Source organism: Orycteropus afer, unplaced genomic scaffold (assembly GCF_000298275.1).
Source record: "Orycteropus afer afer isolate SDZICR_OR568_19922 unplaced genomic scaffold, OryAfe1.0 scaffold00107, whole genome shotgun sequence".
Classification (NCBI taxonomy): domain Eukaryota; kingdom Metazoa; phylum Chordata; class Mammalia; order Tubulidentata; family Orycteropodidae; genus Orycteropus; species Orycteropus afer.
In genome coordinates, this window is record NW_006921694.1 from 8,139,207 (window position 1) to 8,160,770 (window position 21,564).

Below are 21,564 nucleotides of genomic sequence, written 5' to 3' on the forward strand. Positions count from 1 at the left end.
GGAACTCCTACATAGATCCCCCTCCAAGTAGTTGACAGTGGTAGCTGGGCACCATCTAGTTCTTCTGGTCTCATAGTCATGTAGGGTAAGGATTGCATGGTGTACCAGCTGCTTGGAATAATTGTTTCCATGCATCTTTGGTTTTCTTCATTCTTCTTTGCTCTGAACTAGGAAAGACCCATTGTTGCATCTAGATGGCTGCTTGCATACTTTTAAGATCCCAATCATTACTCGCCAAAGTAGGATGTGGAACATTATTTTTGTGTAGTATGTTAGTGTAGTGCCTAAGGCACTTGACTGCTAACCAGAAGGCTGGCAGTTCAAACCCACCAGCCACTCCTTGGAAGGAAGATGGGGTGATTTACTTCCGTAGTGATGCTGCCTCGAAAACCCAAGGAGGGGTCACTATGAGTTGAGTCCAACTTGACTGCACATAACAACACAAGAATTATGTTACACCAATTGAGCTTGATGTCCCCTGCAACCATGGTCCCGAGCCCACAGGTCCATCTACTAGCTCCCTCTGGGTTGCTGGCTGTAGCCAAGAAGTGACTACAACCTTGTCCCTTTACAAACATACTTGTAGAAACATTGTCTGCAAACTCTACACATGGTCATGAGCAATGCCCGCCCCCTCCCCCCTCCCCCCTCATAGGCATACCTAATAGTTCAGCCTGTCCACCCATCTATCCACCCGTAGATGAGTATTTGTCTTCACTGACAACGCAGTACTGTACGTGCAAAAGGGTTCATCTTTGTTGTCTGCACCTCCCATGCACCTCTCTATGTCATTCTCTTCCTCAATGCACCAGGCCTTTTTTCAAGGTCTTTCTAAGTGGACTGGAACCTCCAACCTTTGGGTTAGCAACTGAGTGCTTAACCATTTGAACCACCCAGGGTCCTACCTATTTATGAAGGCACAAGTCTTACACAGGGGTGTAAGCTATTAATTATTAAAAGCAATCTTCAAACACTCAGAGTTCAAAAATGTGTTACACTATGACTGAATTATTTTGGCTTAAGAATATGCTTACTCTTTTACTATTTGAGATCCATACTCTTAATCAATTGTAATTGGTTATATTAGATGATTGTCTCCTGCCCTCTCTGCCTTGACTACCCATCAGATGTTGAAGTAACTTGAATCAATGTGTTTCTAAATGAAAACTACTACAGTGGCATATTTTGATGCATTAGGTTCTCAGGAAAAAAAATCATAAATGAAATGAGCATACAGGCTAAAATAAATTTATGTAACACATTTTTGGAAGTCTTAGAAGCCTAGGTACAGGAACTGTTATTTTGGAACTGTTGATTGAAGAGATGGTCATGGCTTGTTATAAAACAATGAAGTCATACTTCATCCATGTCAAGGACCGATAATTAAAGATGAAGGGACATGTTCTCTCCCTCTCCATTGTTTCAAAGCATTACATATTCAGAATTGACTAAAAATGTTACTACACACTTATAATACTCCATTAAAGCTAATACACAAAATACTAATAGAAAATTTTCTCAGTGTCATAATATGCCAGGTAGCATAAAAAAAAAGGCAGCACGAACTCAGGCTCTTCAAGGATCATTTGCCTACCTAATATGACATGCCTACCATTTATCAGTATAAACCAGCTTGTTGAACTATCACTTACTATCAGTCACTGAACATTTTGCTGTTTCCTTTTAAAAATTGCTAAAACCCAGATAAAGTATTTTTTTTTTTTTTAAAAACGCTAACAATGCAAACCATAGAATTCCTGAAACATCTTGATTAAGAATTAAAAGCTGGAAGTAAAATTTGTAATAGTTAATAGTCTCCACAGAACCACCAGCAGCTAGGACAATGGTGAGGGGAGGTACAGTTGTGGTGCATTCTAAGGATTGCTAATGTGGGCTGTATTGACACTAGGAACCACCTGCTGATTCTGTGATTAGTGTTCACTAACATAGCTCCTGTAATAGGACTCTGGGGACCAGTGGTGAGGGCTACATGTAGGAACAGATCAAGATTGCTGTAAACTGGCTTGAATGTAGACAATGCGTCTTGTGGTAGGAACTGAGGAATATGGTTAGTGCCAAAGCAAAGTATCTTGAAAGACTGCTTACTAGAGAAATGAAATTCTTTTATCAAAATGTAAATGACTGCAAAATCATTCATTACAGGAGAGATTACAGTGAGATGCTATTATTGCTTGCATGTGTACCGTATTGAGTTGGGCTTCTAGTTAACTGTTTTCCTAGTTCTTTTCATCTTAATAATGTTCTGAAAAAGATCAGGCTCTGTTCTTACCAGCGCATAAGTTACTTCTTAAGGACTAGAGTAGGTATTTCAAGAGCCACCTTAATTCTTTTAAGCTTATAGCTACTTATGAAGATGCATTAACTTTTCAGTAACTCTAAATGGTACTTTAACTACAAGGACTGAGTATAGGCACCGGAGACAATAAACCAAAAACCAAACTCATTGCCATCGAGTCAGATCTGACTCACAGCGAAACCTCCTTGGGTTTCCAAGGCAGTATCATATCACTAAGGAAGTAGATTGCCCAACCTTCATTCAGGAAAAGTGGAAGATAATTTAATGCAATTTCAGCCACAAAAATTATGTGAATTTCTTACCGAGAAAGTTAGATTTTAGCTGATCAGGATAATGCATGATCAGATAACTATTTCTCCACTGATCTGTAGAAGTATTTTCTATGCACTCTTCTCATTGTAAAAGGAAAATGGACACCCCTCCACTTCTGAACTTTTCATCTCTGTTGTTGTTGGTGTTATGTGCCATCAAATCGTCTCCAACTCATAGCGACCCCTCCTTGGGTTTCTGAGGTGGTATCATCATGGAAGTAGATTGCCCAACTTTCCTTCCGAGGAGTGGCTGGTGGGTTTGAACCACCAATCTTCTAGTTAGCAGTCAAGTGCCTTAGGCACTACACCACCAGAGCTCCATCTCTACTCCTACTTAATTCTACCTTTTATTGCCTTAAACATGGATCAGGAATTAAGAGTTCTTGTTGTGATGCAGACAGAGGCTGTCGAATTGTTTCCCTTCAGGAAAAGGAGACTTGTGCAAAAGGAATTGTTTCAAAGGAACACAGAGGAGCCAACCTTACAAATAAATGGCTATGTTCTGTGTCTTTTGCAGGAAAAGACTTCTCTTCTGGCCTCATCCCTTCTGGAATTTAAAAGCCAGAGGAAACTCAACACGGCCACCTTCTTATCCCAATGTCGTCACTATGTGTCTCAGGAGAATAGATTTCCTAATGGAAGCTAATCTCATAACACAATTTTCTGTTTGCATTCCAGAACTGTTCAGACAAATGTTTTTCAGTTTAAACAATCATACCTACAAACATCTTTAGAATAACCAGTTCCTTTAAGTCTCTGATTAACTGCTCTTAGTCTGAAGACTTTTTAAATATACTTTCAAAACAATCTTTGAGAATTACAATTAACAATTTTAAAATAATTGCCATCCAAGTATCTAAGGAATGTCTCGTAACTCTAATCACATTTGGAACATTTATCATATTTTCAACAAATAGTAAAATATAACAAATTCAATTTGTGAACAAGAAAGCATTTACTTTAACGAGTTTGATAGGTGAAATAATAAACACATATATGTTGTCTCTCTCCAAGGTCAAAAGTACTTAGGTATTTTGACAGTTCTCTTTTGGTTATTAAGTCCCTAGTTTCCTAATTCATCTTTTGTATTATTTATTTTTTTTCCTGCCACAAATAGATTTGAAATGCTTTAATTCCTGGCATTTTTTGTCTGAAAACACAATCATGCAGCTTAGTTTTGACAAGCAGGATCAAGATCAGAACACAATGCTACCTACAATATGAAGGTGATAGTATAAATTTTCATCTTCAGCAGGAAGAAATCCCTCACAATAGGAGGGAGTTAACACTGTATACATTAACTACTGAAAAGAAGTATTATGTGGCAGTCTAGTGATTAATTGCTAATCTTGGTAAATGTCCATTTTCTACTCATTAAGAGGAAGAACATCCATTTGTGTAAAAAGATTGCTGATTTAATTCACTTATCTTCTCCAAAACTCCTCTTGAGTTGGATAAGCTTATATATTTCCAGTGCCACTGTAATGTCCAAGTATGGTGAACGGAATCTCAATTTTTAAGGACCAAATGCAACAGCTAGTGTCACAATAAACTTGAAACCCAATACTGCCAAATAAACCAGAAAGATATTTTATTTTAAATAAACTTCAAATGAACATAAAAGTTTTATGGAACATGTACTTTTGCAATCTGTATTTCATGTTTCTGAAGTGCCTACTGCCAAAGCAAAATGGCAAAGTATGTCTGGTTATGTGAAGGAAAAAAAATTTGATATTATTCATTTTTGAAAACACACAGTTCAGTAACTCTTACACAGAATCATTGTGCCAATCTTTCTAGGACTTTAAAGTACAGTAGTTAAGTATCTTCCCAAACAGGTTTTAAATCATCTGGCAAGTGAAGTAACCAGAGACAGACAGCTTGTCAGATTTCTATTCACAGATCATTCCCCTCTGAAACGATTTAAGAAGCTCATTTTAGAGACAGTCGTGGCACCCAGGTCTACAGAGATTCAAACTTTTTAATGTTTTGCATTCTAAACAGAGCTTCACTGGACCATGTAATTTTGCAACTAGGAATCTTTCAGCAAGATTACTATTTTTCAGGACAGCCCGAGATTACTGTGCTGCCTGTTTCAAATGGTACTTTTGTTAAATGGATTGCACTCAAAACTCTATGATTCAATATTGAGAATTTGGTTATGGTCTGCTTTTGTACAGATCATTATCTCAGAAATTCTGAATGGGTTTGGTAATCCACCTTCAGTGTAAATTTGACATGGTTTTTCTGTTGGTTTCGATTGGTTATTTGGTTCAATACATTTCTTCTCATTCCTAATTGCTCTCCTGAGCATTTCTTTTCAATTGTGGATTTGAGCATTAGTTTGAGAACTTTTATGGTGACATGGATCTTTGCAATTGCTAATACTTCTATTTCTATTTAAGACTTTCATTTATGACTTGCATTTTTAAAAGTGTTGATTGGATCCTCTGTTTTTTAATGGATACTGTTTCAGCTCTGTTTTTCTTTTCACTGAGTCAGAAAGTGTACCTAGGGAAGTATTTCCCAAACAAAGATGAAGTAAATATATGAAATTTGGCTAATTGTTTAAATAGCATGCTGAGTTCTCAAAATTACAGTAACTTTCAATGGTTGGTACATAGGTTGTTCTTATTAACAATCTTCAAATACTCAGATTTTAGAAATATGTTGGACAACTTTGTGACCACTGTTGTTAGGTGCTGTTGGATCAATTTTTGACTCTCAGTGACCCCCCATGGTATTTTCAGTCGCCCTATATGCGTGTGAAAGCTGGATAATGAATATGTTAAGACTGAAGAACTGATACCTTTGAATTGTGGTGTTGGCAAAGAATATTGAAAATACCATGGACTGCCAGAAGGAACAAATCTGTCTCGGAAGAAGTACAGCTGGAATGCTCCTTAGACACGAGAATGGGCAGACTTATCCTCACGTACTTTGTGGTGTTGTCAGAAGGGACCAGTCCCTGGAGAAGGGTATCACGCTCGTTAAAGTAGAGGATCAGTGAAAAAGGGGAAGACCGTCAGTGAGACAGTGGTGGCAAGGATGTGAGGACGGTGCAGGACGGGGCAGTGTTTTGTTCTGTTTTGCACAGGGTTGCCATGAGTTGGGATTAACTTGACAGCACCTACCAGGAACAACAAGACCCTATGTGACATAGTAGGAATGCCTCAGATAGTTTTTAAAGGAGCAGATTGCCAGGTCTTTTTCCATGGAGCTGCAGGGGGTTCGGACTGCCAAGCTTTTGGTTAGCAGCTGAGCACTTCACTTTTGCATTACCAGGGCTCCTTTTGAGACCACTAAGTATGTTTAATTTCCTTCAGTTCTAAGTTAATAATGGCGAACTTGATCACAAAACAGTGAACACCAAAGTATAAAATACTACAAAAAGAATGCATTTGACTTTTCAATTCACAAGCCATTTCTTTCTTTAAAACAGTATTTACAGGGATAAGCAGTGCTGAATTTCTTTTATACAATCTAGAATAATTTACACAATACATGATTATTGAGATTATATTGCAAGAACATTTAAAAGCACATTTTTCTATAAATGACTAGATATCAAGCATTCCCTCCCTATTCCCATCAAGAATGATGGACTGTAGGATGCAAATACATAATCTTGTGAGTAAAATTTGAGAGCATTGCACACTGAGAAATGCAGTTATAGCCAAGCAGAGTACAACATTTATTTCAAGGGTAGCTTTCAAAATGGGCGATAGCTAAACATTTACAAGCACAATGTCTACTGGCTCCAGAACTTCCTAAAAAGCTACATTGTACATTATCATGAGAAGATTTGTGTAGGGAATACAATTTCTGGGATTTCTTTTCTTTAATATTCATGACTCTTTTGTACAGGGTTCTTCACATACACTTTGAGAAGACACACTTGATTATTCAGATTGCTTGGGCCTGGGCACACACACTGGCCTCCTTTCCATTCATTTTGGAGTGTTTCACTATTGGCTATCTCATTCACAAGGAGCTCTGGTAGCGGAGTGCCTAAGGCACTTGACTGCTAACCAGAAGGCTGGAGGTTCAAACCCACCAGCCACTCCTTGGACAATCTCATTCACCAAGAGCACCAAGAGGAGCTGCAGAAGAATTAGATGAATTCTGTTGACTTTTACTTATCTATGCTACTCCTTCCCCATGTCTACACACTGCTACCATCACTAAGATAATAACCATTTTGGCACCATGTTGTTAGGTGGTGTCTAGTTGCTTTAGATTAACAGCAACACCATGTGATAGAGTAGGACTGCCCCATGGGAGTTTCTAAGCTGTAATCTTTATATGAGACCTTCCATGGAGTTTCTGGGTCAAAACAACAATCTTTTGGTTAACAGCCTAGCACTTAACTGTTGCATCTTCAGGCACCATTAGAGATGAGTCAAATTCCAGAAAAATTCTTAGATGACCTCTACCTGTTTTAAATTCAAAGACCCTTCAGTTGTCTTGTTACTTACCCTCCCTCACCCCCTCATCCTTAAATCCAGATACCTTGCTAAGATTGCCCAGCAAGTTACCTGAGGTAACCTTTGGCTCAATAAAGTGTCTGCACAGTAGGGATTTAGAGCATTTTCCTTTCTAATCAAATGTGCTGCATCACTGAACTGGAAGACTCTATTCTGATCAAGGCCATAATAAATAATGTGAAATCAGTATTTAATAATTTAGTGGAAATAGCATTTTTTGTGTGTGTGTTTTCATTGATATCTAAGGGTGGATGCTTTCTCAATTATATACCTTTCTCTTCTCATATTCATATTTATCCACAAACAGTAAGCAGAACCCACTTCAGAGTCTCTATTTGGGCCAAATGAGGCAACAATCCATACAGGTCATTGGAAAGATGAGCGTAATTGAGGAAAAGTATGTTTTTACATGGGTTTTCTGCATAATTCCTTTAAATTTCTATGTTATATGTTTTCTATGTTTTTTCTTATTTGGAATAAAACACCAAACTTTTATCCATGAACAAGTATCTATTTGCTAACAGCATTATAGTTTTTCCTTTTCTTTTTAATAGAAAGTTTATTTATCTGATCACATAAAGACAGCCACCCATCATAGCCTTTTCTTAAATGCGTATAAATCCTTTGATTGAGACTCCTGGTTTTTACATGAAGCGTGTCTAATTCAATTATATATAGAGATGTCCACATTACTTAGATTTTGATTTGTCATTCAGAAAACATTTATGCTAACTTCATATGGAAAATTTCCTTTACATTTTAAATAAGTAATGAAATCAAGGCTAGAAATGAAATGGTAGAAATGAAAAGTGGTACTATTTAAATTAAATAAGAAAACACATACTAAAGTAATGGACATTTATGTACATTTTTATGGCAACTTTACCCATTACATGAATAGCTCAAGTACTTTTACAAAAAACATTAAGTGATAAACCCATTTGAGAACAAATGCAATACTGCACACACACACACACACACACATACACACATTTTAAAAATGTATCAAGGAAGTGGTGGTCATGGTTAAATTAAGACTAGTGGATTACTCAGAGACACCCCAGTTTTCAATTATATTTAGACATACACTGTGTATTTATAAAAGTATTATAAAAAATTCTATTTTTTTCCAGGAAGACATGAAAGGTAATAATGTCACACAAGTACAGGCACTCCCTGGGTTACAAATGTCTTACAGACAACTCCTACTTGCTCTTTAATGTAATGTAAATTTGCCCTCACTTTGAAACAGCTGAATCAACCCCTACTTGCAATAAATTCTTCATCACAATCACCTTCACTTGCTGCAAGTGAAACTCTTAAATCACTGAAAAGGCTTCTAGCCTTATCTTGCACTAAAGTAAGGCTAAATATAAGAACCATATGCATCTGTTCCAAACTCACCTACAAATTCCACTTAAAGATCTAAAGACAGAGTTAGGAATGGATCTTGTCCATAATCCAGACACTGCCTGTAGTAAGAAAACATCTTAAGTTCTTACAATCATACTTAGATAAACTAAAAAACTAAACTATTCAATAAGCTGATGGTTATCACAAGTAAGGAATTCCTCCTATTTATAAAGAATTTAATTTGTTATGTTTGAAACAATGGCATCTACTTTAATCATTCTTTTTAAAGTATGTTGTTGTTGTTGTTATGTGCCGTCGAGTCATACCTGACTCATAGCGACCCCTTCTTGGGTTTCCGAGGCAGTATCACTACGGAAGTAGGATTGCCCAACCTTCCTTCCGAGGAGTGGCTGGTATAGCTTGTGCAAATCTTAGTTGTTTTAAATCAAGCAAAGTGAAACATTTTGAAATACGATCTGATAGAAAGCCATACCTGTTTCCATCAGTTGTTAACTAAATTTCTAAGGTGTTGCTAAATTAAAAGTAAATTTGCTTCAAGTTATTAAAATTGGATGGATTATTTGAATTGTTTTCTAATAAGTAGATGTGTAATTACATTTAACTGAGCAATTTTAGCAGAAGGACAAGATGGCAACTTAGCTGACAGCGTTATGTATGTGCTCTGGGACCACTGTGAGGAATCCAAATTTCACTCTCTGGGCAATGTGCTGAGGTCATTTGGTGTAAAAAGAATAGAAAAAAGTTTTAATGTTAACTGGGATAAATCTCTATTTTTTCCCCAGGGATATGAAAATTCACCTTTGTCATGCTAATGGTGAATCTCCTTTTGAAAGTGAAATGGTAAATATTTCTAGAAAAAGATCATAACATTTCAATGACTGGGATATTCAAAATGAGTCCAACTTTATCCTGAGAATAGTAAATTTGCAAAGGGAGAAGGGACAAACTGTAATTCTCATATGTGAAAACACCTACTCCCACTTTAAAATTTACAGTATCTCCATATAGTGCTGTATTTCATTTTTATAGCTGTAGACAGCAACAATATTCACGTTTATATTACTTACAGAAATTATTTCCCCCTTTATCAGGAAAACCAATTATATTAACAGGAAACTTAACAAAGAAAATTCTCCTTAGGAAATTTAGTCAACTGAGGGTTTCGCTTTAGAATATAGTTTAGAGAAGTAATTAAAGAGGTCTCAGGTGTTTTTCATCTTGCAAATCATCCCTTTCAATCTGAATTGCAGTTTATAGGTAAAGTTAATGGTTCTGATGAAATATATTAATAATGCCAATTCAATTCCTTGTAAACAAATGTCCACATCAAAAAAATACAATTATTGCACAATTCCTGGCAATATCCATAAAGTGAGCAAGGATTTAATGATCATTTATGCTCTTACCTTTAGATGCGGCATCTTCGTAAGAAGGCATAATGTGACAAGCTAACATTAATAACTTTACATGCGTTGGGCACAGGAGATTCCATTTGCTTATGTGCTATATTCCTCTCTTTTCATCCCGAACCCCCATTTACAAGCTATTTTACCATTCAAATAAAAAGCAGTCAAAGGAAAGAACTGTTTAATAATTACCACTAGTCCTATAAAATAATGTAAATAGTAGCGGGGGAGTTTTGTGAGCAAAATCCATACCACCGCCTCCAACAAATGTATGTGAAGTGCATACACTCACGTTTAGTATGCAAAAGCAGAAGTGTTACTAACAGTGGCTCACCATTCTTTCACTTTTCCAGTATTTCTCAAGGTATGGTTCACAGACCCAGGCAGACTTCTACACATGCTTAAAACCGAGTATCCCTGTTTAAGCAAACAGGGACTTCTGTTCTCCATGGCAAACAGGAATCTTATTCCACCAGGAGGGAAATCATATAGAAAAAAAGGACTACTATATTTTTCAGAAAATACATACCAACTTTTTTTCTCCCTTACTGCCCTCTCTGTCCTACACTATACACTTACGGGCAACCTACTGCATCAATTAGTGTTTTCAAGGAAAGAGATAACATACATAAAACATAAAGGGAAAACCGGTGTCAAAATATTGTAATACATTCCAAGTAAAGTGGATATGATTTGTGGCATGGCTACTGATTAACAGTGATAATCAAGAAATGAAAACTGTAATTATTTCCCCTAGCAAAATTTCAACTAGTACTCCAAAACCAAACCAAACTCACTGCCATGAGTCGATTCCGACTCATAGCGACCCCCTTTGAGTTTCCAAGATGGTAAATCTTTACGGAAGTAGATCTCCCAGTCTTCCTTCTGCAGAGTGGCTGGTGGGTTTGAACCACCGATCTTTTGGTTAGCAGTCAAATTCCTTAGGCACAATGCCACCAGAGCTCCTTGCCACTAGTACTACATATTACTTACTTTGGAGGTGAAAATCCTAAGGTCTGAGAAAGTAAAATGGTTCAGTCTGTATCTTACTCCTACTTGGTGATAGGGCTTTGAACCAATTCATTCCTGTTTGACCCCCTGCTAATAATTTCCATTTCTACGCCAGATATACTGAATCAGAATCTACATTTTAGCAAGGTCTTATGTGTACATAAGGATCACCTAAAGATCTGTAAGACTCACCCTGGGATCTTGTTGAAGTGTAGATCTGATTCAGTAGAAAATGTAGATTTTTACAAGATCTCTGGGTGATTCTTACAGATCTCTAGGTGACAGTTATGTACACATAAGATGTTGTTAAAATGTAGATTGTGACTCAGTATATCTGGGGTGGAAATGGAAATTATCAGCAGGGGGTCGAACCAGAATGAACTGGTTCAAAGACCTGCTTGGGGCTGTAGGGATTGGGAGAGAGATCTGGGGAAGGCAATGGAAGAAGCCAATGAAGACTTCACAGTTTGAGAACTGCTAGGGGAGCAGTTCTGAATGGTTTCCTACATTCCCAGAATGAGATGAAGAAAGGGTGTGGGCGGGTGTGGGGCTCCTCTTGCCCGAAGCGGAATTTATTAATTTTCATTTTCTGTTTTTCCAACTACAGAAATGGTGTTCACTGAGTGACTCTTTGAAAAGCAAGAGTTCAGATATCTTAAGAGTATAATAAAAATAGTAACGGAAGAGGTTTTCTCAATTTTATTCCAGAGAGAGGGGTGTTTGGGGCATTTTCCATGGCTCTGGGAACTGATCTGTTACTTTTTAGGTGCTAGAGAAATCGGAACCTCAGTTTCCGAGCTGTAAAACTGTTATTCACCAGGAACTGAGTCTAACCTGGGAACACTTGTAAAGGCCTGCAGAGATTCACCCAGGAAATGTGTGGGGTAATACCAAATCAATGGCACCCTGCGGCCTTTGTGGCCACAACACATATCAAGACCAACACAAACGTATGGATGGAGATGGAAAAGAGAAAAGAGGTTAAATGATCCTACTACAAGAGAAAAGGATAAGGGTAAATGTATCAAAATCTAAAAAAAAAAAAAAAAAGAATTAATATACAGATATACTGTTTTCCATTCAGTGCATGAGAAAATCATTTGGCTACTGGTATCCTAACATTCTGGTTTTCTTCAAGTCAATATTCTTCTGAAATATAATTTTTCAACTTTTCCAGGCCATTTCCCATCTAGAATTTCCAAGAGAGAAAAGAAAATACTTATTATGAGTTGATTACTATACCTTGGGAAAAAAAATAAAATTTTCCTTTTTGACTATAAAAAGCCTAAAATATAGATTAGAAATAATGGGCCTCCTGGCGCCATTCATATGCTAGTATTTCTCCTAAATAAGGGCAATTAAAATGGCGTTATGATTTTTTTTTATGATAAGAAACAATACGTCTACAGAAGGCAAATAAATTCAAGATCAGTAACAATGGAGAGAACAGTCAGCAAAATGGAGAAAACAGTCAACATGATGTTTGAAAATTTAACCTTAATAATCAAAGAACTATCATTTTGTGCAATTTGTCATAAAAAGTGATAGTTAAAAATTACTCGGTATACTCAGATGTCTGTACAAAGAGTTTGTGTTCAGGTTACTTCAGCTTGAGTTAAAGCCTTCTTAGTTTGAATTTTTCATGAAAAGTCTCTGCAGCTTGAGAGCCTGAAGCAGTCCAAGGCTCCTGAAAACTGTGATTAATGGTGACTCATTTTATTAGAGTTCAAATCTGTAACAAAAATTTAATTCAGCTTTTTCTTTTTTTTTCCTTTTCTTCCCTCCTTCAACAGTTATGCCCAGGATCTCTATCACACATAGCCAAAATCATTATTTTCAAAAGGAATAAATCACTATGGGTTTGAGAGAAATCAAACATCGGGCACCAGGAATTAGCAAATACATTTTTCTGGTTAGAGACCATAAGCTTAAAGGAAGCAGAAGGGTCGTCTTACCTGAGATGAAACAATGCTTTCAGTCTCTGCTGTTAGGATATATAGTTGATGTTTAGCAATGGATATCTGTATCACAATTTTAATAGAAAGGATCACCAAGTTATCTTTCGAGTATAAAATGAAACTCTTCTCACCGTTCTGTTAGGATTCAGGTGTTTGTACATAAAATGAAACACACACAAAAACAAAAGGTCTGGAAAGTGTCACAGAGCGAGATGCTTTCCTAAGGAAGTGAATAGTCAAAGAACATTTACTCACTCTTTTCTGAACAGTTACAAAATGTGGATTTAGCTTGATGAAGTCAATTGGCAGATGAAGCAAAGTTACTATGATGATTTGCCTCTGAATCAAACCCTGTATCTCAGGAGCAGAGCAGGTGCTCTGCTGCCAGTGAGGAGGTATGCACAGAATGGACCTCTACCAGTCAATTCTGCTGCTAGTCAGCAAACTACCAGGCCAGAAAAGGAGTACTGCAAAGCCCCTCAGGTATGGCAAAGTTCCTTTCCCCCTTGCTGAAAGTGTCCATCATTTCACTGGATCTGCTTTGCAAAGTCTATATGGAAATGCTCAAAAGAAGTCTCAATAAAAATCCAAGACCATTACACGTAAGTATAGATTAAAAATTTAGTTCTGGTACTCTGGATGAGAAGTGACAAATTCATGCGAATGACTTTGTTATCACTTCTGGGCTTTATCAAGTTAACGAGAAAACATGTTTCTAAAAATATGACAACCCCTGACACTTTATTGCTGTGGTCTAAGTAACTAGAGTTAATCATTAATTTTCTATATCATCTAAGACAAACAAATCGAAAACTCCACTTAAAGCAGTTATTGCAGAAATATACTGTGTTAGGCTCCAGGTAAGCATTTGTTGATTTTAAGTGTCTTTCCTAATTGAAAAGTACACAAATACTTTCCACTGAAGGTAACTGAGTAATTGTTTGATTTAACATAAAGACGAAGACACACTTTCTTCTATTTTTGAGACAGTACACTTGTGATTCACAGGATAACTTGCATCAGACGCAGTTTAATGAAAGCTCTCAAATAAGCAATTTTATTCCTATCCATGATAGCAGACATTTACAAAACCATAACATCTGAGTTCACCTTAAAAAATAACTTATATAAAGCAGTGATATACACAGCACAAAATAGTTCAGGGAGGGGCAGGAGCAACTTTTAATAATTAAAATGTAAACGTGAAAAAAAGGATGGAATAAAAGTCCCTACTTACTTCTACTTAATATGTCATGTGATATTTTACAATGTCCTGTGGGTAAATGTATGTATGTGCATATGTCCATATAACATACACACACACACAATACATTCTCTTTCCCACACATATACATACACAGATAATTATTTGCAGTTCAGTTTGGGGCAATTTTAATATGCCACTCCGTACAGTTGTTTGAATCACGTTTGGACCCGCTTTCTTCCGAAACAGAGGAGAGAGCAGGAAATAAAAAGGTTGGTTTGGTATGACTGAGATTCCTTTGTTTAACTGTACACTGTGATGAATAATTTTCTTCCGTAGTAGTTCTGTGAAGGGCTGACTCACTGTGGTTTTCATGAGGAGACTCAGTAATGGATCACACACTCATTGTCATGCTAGGGGAGTACTGGAAGGAAAGAAAAATCCATATTTTAACAACAATTCTTTTATAGCCCACTAAGGTTCTTCTTGGTCTAACAACAGTACACTTGCTCCTCACTTACTGACAAGATTAGGTTAGCCTGAAAGTGGAGGATGACGACATCAGATCACAAAATGAAGGATACTATTTCGCTAATGACAGTTAAACTGCACTACACAACTACCCAATCACTGAGAATCATGGCCTAGCTGAGCTGACACAACCTTAACCATCACAGGCTGTTACTCTCGCTGCACACCCTGGCATTAGTTTCTGCCAAATGTTATGTCGTTAAGGCACAAAACAGTCAGACAGTAGATTTTATTTTTACTATTGTTACCAATGCGGAACGCTGGATAACAAGATAGTTGGCAAGTGAGGATTAGGTGCAAGTGTGAATTTTAGTTTCTTATAATCTTTTATGCTCAAGCTTTTAACCTCATACAACATAAAAATAAACTACAAAAAGAGTTAATTTATATAAACTTGATTTAGTCCTGAAATTTTCAATATTTCCTCTGGAAATTAACCAGCCCATTTTCGCCCCTTGACCTGTTTTTGTTGTTTAGGAGGCTGATACCAACCCAGTCTCTCAGCCTTTTGCTCCCATGTTTGCTCGGCACTTGTAACAATTTGGGTTGAGTCATGATGAAGTACATGTATGAGAACAGTCCCTGCTATCTACTAGCTGTATTAAACTTGAAACTTACGTAACCTCTTTGTGCTTCAGTTTCTTTACTTATAAAATGAGTTTAACAATACAATCTATCTTAAAGAGGTTTTTGAGCATTAAATTTAAAATCCTTAAAGCCGTGCATTTATCGAATACATAGGAAGTGTTCAATAATGTTAGATTAATAGTATGGGGAAACAAAAGAGAACAACATAAAACAAAAACAACTCCCAGTTGGCTCTGACAAGTTCTCATTAAAAGCATTTTAAATACTTAAGAGTCTGATTTATACTTTAGCACATGCTCTTTGAGATTCCAATGTATGGCTCCAACTTCAATCCACAATTATTTCTGGGTTAAGAGTGGTGGCATTTTTTTTTTTCTTTTTAAAGCTTACTTGGCAGTTTGATGGGGCTGACAATTAATAAAAGGCAACACATTAAGAATTTTTAAAAAGTGGTTTTGTGCAGGGTTTTAGAGTGGGATAAAGAGCAATCATTTTGATAATTATGCCGATCTACCCTCATATGTTGGGGGAACAGATTGACAGAGAACTTCTAAAACCATAATGTCTGACAGAAGTTTCTTTACCGATGGATGTGGTCTGTAATCGTTGTATCCAACACAGAAGCCAATGTGTGAGCCTACTGAAGCTTGGAAATGTCATTATTGCTACTGAGGAACTGAATTTTTAATGTTATTTAATTTATTTAAATTTAAATATACACATGTGGCTATTGGCTACCATACTGGACAGTGCAGTTGTAGGATGCTGAGATGTAGGGAAGACATCAACTCTAACAGTAATGGTCTCCAGATGATGAGGGTTTCTAAATGAAAACATAAATGTAGACTCTTATTTTACTAAGAACGTCTATTAAAAAAGACCAACACAAAATTTAACATGCTCATAATGATTGTGCCTCATTAAATGACAAAGGGATTTGTCCCAGGCTTCAAAGTTTAACCAGGAACAGTGGTAATACCTAGGGCAGGAGGTGTCAAACTTTTTAGAAAAGTAGCAGACAGACAGAATGACGTAAATCACAGAGGAGCCGAGGCTGACTGTAAGTACCAGAAAAGAGGTATAAGGTGTACACTGAGCTAAGAATCACATATTAACAGCGAGAAAGCTAGGCTCCCCAGGGAAGAATCCAGGGTAACTGGCTCAGCTGGCAGAAGTCTGGACCAGAAATTCCCTTTCAGTATAGAAAGGCTAAGTTAAACTATAATGAACAGGATGATAAAAGGGGAGACTGCCAAGGAAGAGAAAGGGGTCCAGTCTGAGGGAAAAACCTCTCCCACTTTTGCTCTATACAGTGGCAGCAAAAAGAAAGGAAAGCAAAACAAAACCCCAAAGGATCATGGACAAGAACTGATGAAATGGAGCCCACCTCTGGCCCAGTGTTAGAAGAGGAATATACCCGTTACAGATTTAGGAGGACTTCTAGCTTCCTAAACTGTGAGTGGATAAATTCCTGTTTATTAAAGCCATCCACCTGTGATATTTCTGTAATGGCAGCACTACATACCTAAGACAGATGTTGATATTGGAAGACTAGGGTGCTGCTCTAACAGATACCTAAAAGGTGGCAGCAGATTTGGAATTGGGTAAAGGGGAGAGGCTGGAAGAGTTTTAAGATGGCTAATAGTAAAAGCCCAGATTGTCTTGAAGACTGTTGGTGGAATTATGGATGCTGAAGGCAATTCTGATGAGAGCTCAGAGGGAAGTGAGGAGAGCTGTAACACTAGAGATGGCACAGACAGTGAAAAGCAGTAGCAAAGAAATGGTGGCAGCAGAAGCAGGAGACTGGAGTAAGACAGCCTGGGAGTTGACTCTTGGAACAAAAGTGCCTTCAGAGAAGACGCTTCCTGGCGGAATGGGTGCTTCTGGGCACTCGTCAGAGGAGCTAGACTTGCCGACCCACGAAGCAAGAAAGCTGAGTGATTGCCTTTGGGCTGAGGCTTGCTGCCAGAGTGGGGTGCCTCTAGTCTCTTATCAGTAAAGCAAAAGCTTTGTAACACTTGCCTGAGCAGGGCAGAGGCCAGGTCGGCCCAAGAGGCTGAGGTACCGAGAGGCGAAGGTACCAAGAAGCAGCGTCTGAAGAGATAAGCAGCACAGGAAACAAGAGCTGCCTCACTCTCAAAAGGTAGGGCCACGGCCTGTGAGGTTTCAAGGGATGGGGTCACTGCCTCCTAGATTTCAAAGAGTCAGATCTTTACCACCTTAATTCTGAAGTGTGGAGCTGCTGATCACAAGTGCTAGCGGGATGAGGCTGTATCTGCTGCCCAGAGGTGATGGAACAGGGCTATCATGCCCAAGAAGCAGAAGAATAAAGCCAGCTGGTGGGGTCACCACTCAGACTGATTGGGAGAACAGGGCCTCCCAAAGCCAAAGGAACAGTGTTACCACCCCAGCAGTCCCAGAAGGAAGGCTGGAGCCCAGGGCCCAGGGCACCACCCAGAATCTGGAGTGCATGGCCAACACTGTGGAGGGCTTTTGCCCAGATGATCTCAGAGAAATGGTTCTGAAAGGTTTGGGACTTGCTTGGTACCTGTTATTTTTCCCATCTGTAATGAAAATGTCTACCTTGTGCCTGTTCCACCAGTGTTTAGAGACAGATAACTTACAGATTAGATTTCACAGATGAAGAGAAAATTTTCCCCAGGAGATTTTGGACTTGTAGTTCTTTGAAGACGTGGGATAACATGAGGTGAATGGGTTTTATATGTGGCAAGGAATTAATTTTTTTGAGGCCAAAGGATGGAATGTTACAGATTGAATAGGGGTCCTCCAAAATACATGTCAACTTGGCTAGGCCATGATCCTCAGTATTATGTAATTATCCTATGTGTTGTAAATCCTAACCTCTATGATGGTAATGAGGCAGGATTAGAGGAAGTTAATGAGGCAAGGCAAAATCTACAGGATTAGGTTGTATCTTGGGTCAATCTCTTTTGAGATATAAAACAAACAAGCAGAGATGAAGGGTACTGATTATCACTAAGAAAACAGAGCTAGGAGTGTAGTGCATCCTTTGACTTGGGGTTCCGGCACTGAGAACCTCCTAGACCCAGGGGAAGATTGGTGCCAAGACAGAAGGATGTTTCTGAGTGGTATTGAGCCTACAGATGTTGAAAGGCGACAAGGACCTTCTCCCAGAGCTAAAAGAGAAAGCAAGTCTCCTAGAGCTGGCACTCTGAACTCAGACTTCTAGCCTCCTCAACTGTGAGGGAATAAATTTGTTTGTTAAAGCCACCCACTTATGGTATTTCTGTTATAGGAGCACTAGATAACTAAGATAACTCCCATATAAGCACTATAAATAATGACAGCAAACCTCAATTAACTATCCATTATCTCTGACTAAGTAGAATTATATTTTGGCATTTGACTTTTATGGGAAAGAAAAATTAAGAAAATAAATGGATACCACAGCTTTTTAAAAGTAGAAATACAATCAGTAAACATGCCAAGTTGGCATAGAAAAATGTAACCTTTGCCTTCTACAGCTAGTCTTATTCACAAAAAGAATGGGTGATCCAATCAGTACTGTCCAATAGAACTCTCTGTGATGATGGAGATGGTCTATTCTGTGCTGTTCAATCCAGTAGCCACTAGTCACATGTGGCCACTGTGCTTTTGAATTGGTCATAGCCACCCCTCCTTGGGTTTCCGAGGCAGTATCACTATGGAAGTAGATTGCCCAAACTTCCTTCCAATGAGTGGGTGGTGGGTTTGAACCACCAGCCTTCTGGTTAGCAGTTAAATGCCTTAGGCAGTATGCCACCATGGCTCCCTAGTGCAACCTAGGAACTGAAAATTTGGCAGTACTTAATTAGTTTGAATTTAAATAGCACTGCTAGATCATCAATCATTATTTGCAAACAAACATTTTATTGTACCAATAATTTAAGACAGTAAAAAATACAAAAAGATTTCAAAGGAAATGCTTGAAAACAGCTTGAGGGTAAGCTACGATTGACTCTAGATGTCACGTCATTTAATGCACATCCTGAGTAAATGGGGTTTCAAAAACTCTTGAATCCTTTTTCAGTAAGGACTGCTCTAGTTCATACATATATCATGTAAAATTAGGCAATTTGATTTAAAATATAGTCTACATTGTAACATAGTTAAATGTATGTACATGTAAACATATCTACGTAAACACACACACACACACGCGTGCACATATTCTGTTACCAAACATTTTTATTGGTTTCTACCATATTTTTGAGGACTAAGGTGCACCTGAATCAAGCCATGGTGTTTTCAATGGCCTCATATGCATGTGAAAGCTGGACAATGAATAAGGAAGAGCAAAGAATTAATGCCTTTGAATCATGGTGTTGGCAAACAATATTAAATATACTATGGACCGCGAGAAGAACAAACAAATCTGTTTTGGACAAAGTACAGCCACGATGTTCTTTAGAAGTGACAAGGGCAAGATTTCATCTCATGCACTTTGGACTTGTTATTAGGAGGAACCAGTCCCTGGAGAAGGACATCATACTTGGTAAGGTGAGAAAGAGATGGATTGAAAACCTCAGTGACGGACTGACATGCGGGCTGCAACAGTGGACGCAAACAGAACATGATTGTGAGGATGGTGAAGGGCTGGGCAGGGGCTTTGTTCTGTTGTACACAGGGTCATAATGAGTTGGAACTGATTCCACTGCACCTAACAACCACCACACCCTCTCTTAACACTAGCAATTATTAGCATTTTTAATCAGTGAGATTTCGAACATATTAATCAAATCTTACAGAAAAATGGTAACTTACTACAAATTCACTGGGATATTAAGAGAGTTAGGTTTCCCTAAGGAGAAAGCTGAGTGAAAAAATAGGGTACAGCAACAGAGAAAATATGGGCCAAATTTAGTCAGAAAGGATAGAAGCACTAGCTCCAAGCAGAGTGATTCAGAAACATCAGCAAGCATATAATAAAGTTTAATTTGTGAGTAGTAAAGCTAAAGCATTTGACTGCTAACCAGAAGGCAGGCGGTTCAAACCCACCAGCCACTCCTTGGAAGGAAGACTGGGCAATCTACTTCCATAGTTATACTGCCTCTGAAACCCAAGGAGGGGTCCCTATGAGTCGGGTCCGACTCCACGGCAATGGTTGCCTTGCCTTGCTACAAATAACTGTAAAATGACACTCTCAGAGTATTTTGTACAGTAAAACAGAACACCTATTATGTCTGTCTATGTAAGCAATGCACCATTTATACTCTTAAGGCTGTAAACTGAATTGGAAATGTTTCAACTAAGTGAAATTTAGGGAAATCTCAAGATTCCAGGAAAACTCACAGAATGTGCAAGAAAAAGGAATTTCAGCTACTGATTACTGTTCTTCAAAGGAGAGGAGAAGTGGCTCATATTTTTCCAGAAGTAAGGGAAGAGTAGGTGTTAAATGGAGTATGAGGTTTAAAGACATAAAATATTCATGGTGTACTGTCCTGAGACCACACTGCAATGTTTCTGTGCTACTGATACATCGATAGGCAATGACATATTGTAATGTTTGTGCCAAAATGCTGTGATGCCAGGCTGCCCTTTTTCAAAATTATTCTGACACTGATTCTGCTCAGATGATAAAAATGGCTCTTGCAAAGCTGCTGACAGTGTCACCATTTGGTTTAGTAAAAAATTAAAATATATTTCAAACATACACCTTATGTAAAATGTATTCTGAAATAACCCTATTTTGAACTAAAGAGTATGGGATTTTTCCCTCATTATATCCAGTTCATGTACCATGGAGTCCATCAGAGATGTTCATTAAATCTTTGAATAATGTGTATAAGTTTCTGTTTATCACAGTAAGAAAACTTCAAATCTTACTATATTTCTATTTCTCAGCATCCATATGATATTTTTAGTTTCTTAGAGAGAGAGAAATAAAGAGCAGTTCAGCTACTCCAAGGTAAACTGAAGTGAAATAAATTTAGTGCTTATGTGATTATGTAAAACAATTTAGGCTTCTTTCTTTACATATCAGAAAATAAAGGGTGTGTAAGTCCTAAGTCATGCACATATATATGTAACAAATATGATTTAAGGAATAGGCTAGATATTTCCAGTAAGGAAGCTTCCCTGTAATAAAGAAAAAGCAGAAAAAGCTATTTTAAAATTTAAGAATAGGAAATGATCTACCTTCTTTTTAATTTCTATTTTGATATCATGATTTTAATGTTAAATTTACTCAATTGATACAATGACAAAGGCAAAATATTCTGTTAAATTAATTCAAGAAATAAGACTAACGCCTTTCTTCACTTGAAAAGCATGAAAAACCATTTTTGAGCTAAGCCTTTTGGTAGTCTGTACTTTCAAAAAGAAACATTTTACATAGTTTGAACACTAGGGGGCAT

General features: G+C 37.7%; 1 protein-coding gene across 1 annotated transcript in view; it reads right to left on the minus strand.

Moving 5' to 3' along the window:
* Positions 1-11,715: 11,715 nt before the first annotated feature.
* SSBP2 (single stranded DNA binding protein 2) overlaps positions 11,716-21,564 on the minus strand; it is a 539,855-nt gene continuing 530,006 nt past the window's right edge. The window contains exons 17-19 of the mRNA XM_042781332.1: positions 17,210-17,281; positions 12,862-12,927; positions 11,716-11,937 (exon numbers count right to left, since the gene is read on the minus strand). Coding sequence (XP_042637266.1) covers positions 11,716-11,937; positions 12,862-12,927; positions 17,210-17,281 — 360 coding nt within the window. The remainder of the gene's footprint in view (positions 11,938-12,861; positions 12,928-17,209; positions 17,282-21,564) is intronic.